This window comes from Cyprinus carpio, chromosome A15, assembly GCF_018340385.1.
Source record: "Cyprinus carpio isolate SPL01 chromosome A15, ASM1834038v1, whole genome shotgun sequence".
Lineage (NCBI taxonomy): Eukaryota > Metazoa > Chordata > Actinopteri > Cypriniformes > Cyprinidae > Cyprinus > Cyprinus carpio.
The window spans coordinates 25,380,648-25,388,849 of NC_056586.1; the positions used below are offsets into that span (position 1 = coordinate 25,380,648).

The following is an 8,202-nucleotide window of genomic DNA, read 5'->3' on the forward strand; positions in this document are numbered from 1 at the left end:
AATAACAGAACAACAGGACTAACAACAAAAGTTTTACGATTTTTATTTTCAACAGGGAGTGCTTTTTGTTATTCAACAAAACAATGAAAGCGTCAAAGAACATGCATTTTTCATTGGTTTTATAAAAAACGTTTTGTTACAATTCAGAAAAGGCTGAAATAGATACATAAAATGTTTTTTCTTTTCCTTTTCACAGCAGTCTAAAACACTGCAGATTGATATCTCCTGTTTTCAAATGGATGGCGGCTTCTAAAAAATGGAGACCCTCTGGACTAAACCAACTGGAGCATGTATGGTGAGTGTACTGGTTTTCCTCTATGCTTTGCTCTAGCCTTTTTATTTGTAACCAGTTTAGGAATTATCTTCCTAATTAGTGTTCTTAAAGATTTCTGTTCATTTTGTTTCTTTTTATGATGTGTCCAGTATTATAGAGAGGACTTTCAAATCTGATTCTTCCAGGTCATTCTTAGCCAGATCAAGTTCTTTCAGGTGGGATGGATTTGATTTCAGAGCTTCAGTCAATGCTGTCACTCCTTCATGTGTTACATTACAGTTGGACAACCTGAAGAGAGCAGAGTGGATTCATAAGCACAGGTTTGCTATTACTTCTTAGTTTAACAGTTACTTAATGTATAGTTCAGCATCCAGTTATGCAAGTTTTCTTAAGTAATATAAGAGTATAATATAATAAGGTAACAGTTTTCCAGAATTTTACCTGAGCTTCTCTAGTGTACAGTGAGGATTCTGCAGTCCAGCACAGAGCTTCTTCACGCCTGAGTCTTGTAGATCATTAATGCTCAGATCCAGATCTGTCAGACTGCAGGTCTTTGAGCTGAGAGCTGAAGCCAGAGCAGTGCAGCTTCTCTCAGTCATTCCACATTTTTCCAATCTGAGCATAACACAATTTAAAAATTTTATATATTTTACTTTATTTTATTTTTTTTACAAAATTGAAGAATTAATTACCATAATCTGACAGGGGCACCAGACTAAAAAATTACTAGGGAGTCATTATCTTAAAATGTAATATTTAAAAACTAAATGACTTTTTAACATATTACAGAATTGATTGATTGAACTTACTTCAGAGATTTCAGACTGCACTCCGTGTCCTGTAGTCCAGCAGTTCTATGATGCAAATGAAAGTGAATTTCTTCGTTTCCATGTTTATGCTGATTATGGGATCCACATGTTGATGCTAAACCTTTGTTGTGCATCTTTCTTTCTATGTCCTTTATTCTGATATGAGAAACAATTTATTAAAATGTGTGTGCACAAAGGTCTGTCTACATGAGACTTAGTGATAATCAGTCTTACTTTTCAGATTCAAATTAGACCAGTTTATGTTTGTATGTACCTAATTAAGTGATGACCAGTCTAGAAGAAAAAATACATGGCTTGATTGAAAGACTAGTCTAAGAATTTAATGCAACCAAGTACAAAGAACTTACTTCAGAGATTTCAGGCTGCAATCTTTGTCCTGTAGTCCAGCAGTTCTGTGATGGAAATGTAATTGACTTTCTTCATTCCCATGTTTATGCTGGCTATGTGAGTGCATCTTTCTTTCCATTTCCCTTTTTCTAATAAGAAAAACAATTTATTAAAGTACAATACAATATGTAAAGTAATACATTTCTAGTATTTACCTTAAAAATTCTGCTCCGCTGGGCGATCTATTAACCCCGACACAGAGTATTTCTACTCCTGAGTCCTGCAGGTTGTTGTTGCTCAGGTCCAGCTCTCTCACATTGGATAGTGATGTAAGAACCGTAGTCAGCAATGCACAGCCTTTATATGTGAGATTACAGTCATTCAACCTGACAAAATAAGAAGCGTGTAATATAAATATTTTGAGCATGCTTTCATTTAATAAGATTTCAAAAAGTACTCACCGGGCCTTTGTGAATAACTTGATAACAGTATGCAGCCATTCTAAGATGTCATCTGATCTGCCATATTTCTGAAGTTCAAACTCTTCAGACCTCTGATCAGATGTCATTAATTTATACACCAAAGCTCGCCAGAGAGCTGGGGACATGTTTTGTTTTTCACAGCTTTGGGATTCATCAGTCAGAGAATGGTCATTAAGTTCATTTAAACAGTGAAACAGAAGGACGCAATCATTTGGGCACAACTGTTCTTTTAATTCTTGTTTGAGATACTCAATAGTTTTCTCTCTTTCCAGGGAGCTGTCTGTCTTTGTCACCAAAAGCCCTTCTAGAAGACTGTGATTTGATTCCAGTGAAAGTCCCATGAGAAAGCGAAGGAAAAGATCAAGATGTCCATTCCTACTCCCAAAGGCTTTTTTGACCGCACACTTGTGTAAACTCAACATTGTCACCGGCGATCCAGATTCATGTGCTTCAAGCACGTTTATTCTGCTGTTGTGGAAGGAGAGATGCACATATAGAGCTGCTAGATGTTCCTGAACGCTCAGATGAACAAAGCAGAAGACTTTTCCCTGATACAAGCCAAACTCCTCTCTGAAGATCTGAGAGCACAATCCTGAGTACACTGATGCTTCTGTCACATCAATGCCACACTCTCTCAGGTCTTCCTCATAGAAGATCAGGTTGCCTCTATCCAGCTGCTCATATGCCAGTTTCCCCAGTTTGAGAATCATCTCTTTATCTTTGCTCTTCTTCTCATTGTACTTTGTGTCTTTGATGTTAATCTGTGCCATCAGGAAGTGTGTGTACATCTGAGTGAGAGTCTTGGGAATCTCTCCACTCTCTGCTCGACTCAACATCTTCTCCAGAACAGCGGCTGAGATCCAGCAGAAAACACACACTGGGATGTGGCACATGATGAAGAGGCTCCTTGATGACTTCAGGTGTGAGATGATCCTATCGGCCAGACTCTGATCACTGATTTTCCTGAAGTATTCCTCCTTCTGTGGATCATTGAAGCCTCGTACCTCTGTCACTCGATGGACACACTCAGAGGGGACGAGATCAGCTGCTGCTGGTCTGGAGGTGATCCAGATCAGAGCAGAGGGAAGCAGATTCCCCACAATGAGGTTCGTCAGCAGCACGTCCACTGATGTCTCTTTGGTCACATCCTGTAGAGTCTCATTGCTTTGAAAGTTTAAGGGAAGACGGCACTCGTCCAGACCATCAAAGATGAAAACAACAGAGGAGTTTTGAATCAAATGTAAATTTGTCTCTCTCATCAAGAAGGTTTGAAGAAGACTGACTAGACTGAACTTTTTGTCCTTTATCAGATTGATCTCTCTGAAAGGAAGTGGAAATAAGAGCTGGACGTCCTGATTCTCTTTCCCTTCAGCCCAGTCCAGGATGAACTTCTGCACAGAGACTGTTTTTCCAATACCAGCGACTCCCTTTGTCAGCACAGTTCTGATGGGTTTGTCTTGTCCAGGTAAAGCTCTAAAGATGTCACTGCATTTGATTGGTATTGTTGCTCCTGCTGCAGTAAAGGTTTTTTCTATCCTAGTAAACTCATGTTTATTACTGATCCCTCCAGCTTCTTCTTCTATGATGTAGAGCTCAGTGTAGATCTGGTTCAAGAGTGTTGGGTTTCCCTGCTTTTCCAATCCTTCAAAAATGTACTGATGTTTCCTTTTAATGTAAGATTTTAATCTTTGTTGGATCTCTCGATCATGTATTTGCAGCTCATGCCTAGAAAAGAAAAGCAAATAATAAAACCAAAAGACTTTGTCATTGTTAGAAAACATTTATTTCTTTTCAAATAATGAAGGCTGTGTCTTCTTAATTCTGTCTCGGTGGGATTTGTTACAATATTTATTTAAAGGTACATTGACAATTAAAATGGTGAAGGATCTCATCCACAAGATATTTTTAGAAAAATAACCCAAATTTAAGTCTGTTGCTTTAAAGATTTTTTTCCAGATGCCCTGCTGTCTATTGCTGAAACCCTGTATCTGGTGAGAGTTAACTGCAAATCATCTGTACTCATCCTTTTTGACTGTATTTGCCATGGCGAGTCACCAGATCCCTCAGATTTTGGAAGCACAAACTGAAATCAAAGCTAACAGTTGAACTGTTGTGCTATAAAACCATACCTCTGGTGTGGTAGATTTTTTTCATCTCTCATATGAATTGTGATTTGTGTTGAACTGTAATCAGGTGAATGTGATTTCAACAGTGAACTGAAAAACAACAACATTAACTCTCAGATTTATTTATTGAAGTTTTCATCTCTTTTACTTAGATGCATGTCATAAAAAAAAATCAATTATAAACTCAGGTGAAGATTATTTGTAGTTTTGAAATACGTCTTTGACATGAAGTGAAGTAGTGCTTTGAGATTCATAGAATCTGTTTTAGTGTGTAAGGAACTGAGGAAAATGTGAATTTATCACTATATGGCTACAATTATCACAGCTATGCCACATGCAAACAAAAAGATACAGAGATTTACCTTTGATGAGATACAGATTGTCCATCTTTTAACTGAATTGGCATTTTCATCGACTTATCACTTTTTAGGGACAAAACACTGGAATCAGGTGAATGTGATCTTTCCTCAGAACTGAAAAAAACCTTAATCAGTCTCACATAGTTTAAAAATAATTATTTTCTAGGAATCTCAATGTCATAAAGATTTATAAAGAAAAATCATTTGCAAGCAAATTTCTTGTTTTGTTTATCTCCCAATAACACAAAAACCATAGGTAATGCATGCATTATCACATAAAACAGAGATTTACCTTTGATCAGATACAGAATCTCCATCTTTTAACTGAATTGGCATTTTCATCGACTTGTCACTTTTCAGGGACAAAACACTGGGATCAGGTGAATGTGATCTTTCCTCAAAACTAAAAAAAACAATGAAGATTTATTAAGAAAAATCATTTGCAAGCAAATTTCTTGTTTTGTTTATCTCCCAATAACACAAAAACCATAGGTAATGCATGCATTATCACATAAAATAGAGATTTACCTTTGATCAGATACAGAATCTCCATCTTTTAACTGAATTGGCATTTTCATCGACTTGTCGCTTTTCAGGGACCAAACACTGGGATCAGGTGAATGTGATCTCTCCAGAGCACTGCAAATAAATAAATAAAACCTTATCCATCTCATCATTGGATAACGATGATTATGTTCTTGCAAGTAAAAGCTGATGACACCAAGATTTGTTGAGGACAATCCTTTACAGGACAGAAATACTTTACAATACTAAATTTGAGTTTTTTAGCCTCACAAAATGGCACAAACGTCAAAGCTATGCAACAATAAAACTAACAAAATAGTTACATTTACCTTTGATCAAACAAACATTCTCCATCTTTTAACTGAATAGGCATTTTCATCGACTTGTCACTTTTCATGGACAAAACACTGGGTACAGGTGAATCTGATTTCTCCTCAGGGCTGAAAAAGCAACATAATCAAAGATTATGTTCTAGTTAATATAACAGTGGGTTTCATTCATCTTGCTACAACATTATCTGGATTCACCTTTGGTTAAACAGCGAATCTTCAGCTTTTAACTGAATAGGCATTTTCATTAATTTGTCACTCTTCATGGATAAAACACTGAGGACAGGTGAATGTGGTCTCTCCTGCTGAACTCTGCCAGATACAACACAATCCATCTTCATAGTTCAAAGCAATTCAGAATCTCTTTCACTCAGATTATATTAAGGGGGTCAGTAGCTTTTGTAACAAAGTATTTTTTTTTAATGTAATTAGATATACTAGGTTATAAGCGCGACAATTTAAACTCTAAACTTAAACTGAGTTGGTTTTAATTAAATTAGCTTCAATCTTTACAATTCTGATACATGTACAAATACAACATTTCGCTTACCTTTTCTCTCCATTGCAAGTGTTGTCATAATCAGCATCTTTTTCAGCATTCATGGTGCTTGTTTTTGCGTAACTTCTGAACAAATGTATTCTGAATTCTGTGTCTGTTGTAATGAAAAGCTAAAGAGCAGGGAAGGAGAAAGAAAAACAAAGCAAACAGTTAAAGCTGAAGCTGGTTTGACTGGTTCTTGGTAAAGTACCTTGTTTAGGTATATATAGTTCACATACTTTCACATATAAGGGTTTGACTGTTTAGCAGTGTCTGACTGAATGTAAATACACAAATTTAGTGATAATAAATTAAGACAATACATTGTAGTGGAAAGCATGGTGTGCATATTTTGTGTTTTTTGTAACACTTAAACTTCCAGTTACATTCTGCAAATAATATAACTGAAAAGCTTCAGATTTGAAAGTGTCATGTGTATTTTAGTCCTTACTGTTTAATTCAAAATTATTTATCTTCCCTAATGTAATCTATATTCTACTCTGTCTGTGGATTTGTTCTTATAAATGTTTTTTTTAACAGTATTTTTTTAAATACTGTAAAGTCTGATTGAGAACATTAAAGCATCATGTACAGTACATGTGGAGACTGCAACATTAAGTGAGTTTTTGTATTTGATTTATTTGTTAAATGTTTTAAGCAGCATTCTGTTATGTTGAAAAATGATGTATTGTTACTGTCTTAAACATAATGGCTCATAAAAATGATGACATAAACAAAGCAGTTTCTTCATTAAATATAGTGAAGCAGAAATGTTACATAAAATTTATAAAAAACACATGGCTAATTTGATTAAGAAAGCCACACATTTTTATGGTCTGTAATCAGATCTGACATTCAAGCTTCTAACACATTTTTTGTTTATGTATCACCTTTATGCACATGACTGTTGTATATCTCTCCAGTCTAGTTTTATAGATTACAGATGCTGTTTTTACTGTTTTTTGGTCAATAATTTTCCGCATATCTGACTATGATCCTGCTTTGAATTATAAACAGCAGTCGGGGCTCATACACCTACAGTGAGTTTATTGTGCTGTATTTATGAGATGTTCACATTCATCAGCCTGCATGATGACAGAAGCATGAGATCATCTCAGTGATGTAATTATTCTCTCAGATTTACACAGCATGCTAATGCAAATAAGCTTCTAGTAAAGGTGTGTCATGAATATGCAGATGAATATCCGGAAAGAGTGATTGATTATTTTATGGGTTTTTTTTTTTTTTGTATGCGGGTCTATAAGATCCAAATTGGACTACGTTCAGATTATATTTGCCCAATAAATATTTAAATACATATGCTATATGTATTTTTATTATTTAATTACAGCAATTTACAGTAATTTATTAGTATTTTAATTTAAAAAAATTACAGCTATAAATTGTATAAAATGTAGGCTATATTTTAAAGTGAACATCAGTGGGCTCAAATTATAACTTCAGGTCTTTGTCCTATCAGTGAAATGTATAAACCTCAATCAAACCCCATATTAAGAAGACACATTTGTGCGCTTTGATATGTCCTCCTGAAACACAAATTTCATCTCTCCACAGGTCACTCCAGCGCCCTGCGGTTCTGTTCTCCCTGCAGAAGCGTAATCCTGTTAGAAGCTCGAGCAGTCAGGCGTACTGGAATGTGCTGTGACAAGGAGAGGTTGAGTGAGTGATCTGCTCTGTTTTAAAACAGTTAATATGATGAACATTTGCATACTCTTTAAATGTGATGAACGGCAGGTGCATTCATTACAAATAGTGAGCGCCGCCAAAATGAGTGACAATATTTGTGTACACGCGAGCAGATGTGACTGTATTCTGTCCACATTCAATCCTGCAGGATGGAACTTTTATTACACCAAACAATCCATACACAAATAACACGTAAGTAAGCATCTTGGTAGCCAGAATAGGAAGTGAGCTTGAATTAAGCTTTGTAGTGGCGGATTTATAGGTTTGAAGCCCTTTCATGTATAACAGAGATATATATCATTCACCTAAAAAAAAACACATTTTTTAACTCGGTATTTTTGTCTTGTTTTCCAATAACATGCATTTACTTGAAATAAAAAATTATATGAGATATTAAGTCGTGTTTTTAGAGTAATTTAATAAGGTTTATGTACAAAACAAGAAAAAATACTATTGGCCTGTGGCATCAGACAAATAGACACATTTTCACTTTAAATTATAAAAAACAACCCCACTGGCAAATATATATATTTTTAATTATTATTTTTAGCATAAACCTCATTCATTTTTCTTTTCTGTAAACAATGTCATATCTCATGCTTTTTCCTTCTCAAGTTAATGTAGCTTGTTTTATGCATGGTTGCATATTAATGCTGGAAAACAAGAAAAAAACTGATTATTTCATTGCAGTATTCTTTCTGTAGG

The 8,202-nt window shown here is 35.2% G+C and overlaps 1 protein-coding gene across 1 annotated transcript; it reads right to left on the reverse strand.

Annotated features, from left to right (window-relative positions):
- Window positions 1–26: 26 nt before the first annotated feature.
- Window positions 27–5,921, reverse strand: LOC109103957 (NLR family CARD domain-containing protein 3). The gene is made up of 13 exons (XM_042771787.1): window positions 5,803–5,921; window positions 5,451–5,564; window positions 5,253–5,363; window positions 4,927–5,037; window positions 4,691–4,801; window positions 4,402–4,512; window positions 4,043–4,129; window positions 1,893–3,638; window positions 1,647–1,817; window positions 1,452–1,580; window positions 1,084–1,239; window positions 716–889; window positions 27–562 (listed from the first exon to the last, which is right to left on the reverse strand). Exons 1-13 carry the CDS (start codon window positions 5,853–5,855, stop codon window positions 409–411), a joined length of 3,228 nt encoding a protein of 1,075 aa, XP_042627721.1. The 5' UTR covers window positions 5,856–5,921; the 3' UTR covers window positions 27–408.
- Window positions 5,922–8,202: the final 2,281 nt, after the last annotated feature.

Excerpts from the sequence above, each read along its gene's own strand:
- LOC109103957 (XM_042771787.1), bottom strand. The coding sequence starts at position 5,855 with ATGAATGCTGAAAAAGATGCTGATTATGACAACACTTGCAATGGAGAG. Across the intron at positions 3,639-4,042 it reads AAAAATCTACCACACCAGAG|GCATGAGCTGCAAATACATG; the intron begins GTATGGTTTTAT and ends TTTCTTTTCTAG. Across the intron at positions 1,240-1,451 it reads TGCAGCCTGAAATCTCTGAA|AATAAAGGACATAGAAAGAA; the intron begins GTAAGTTCTTTG and ends TTCTCATATCAG.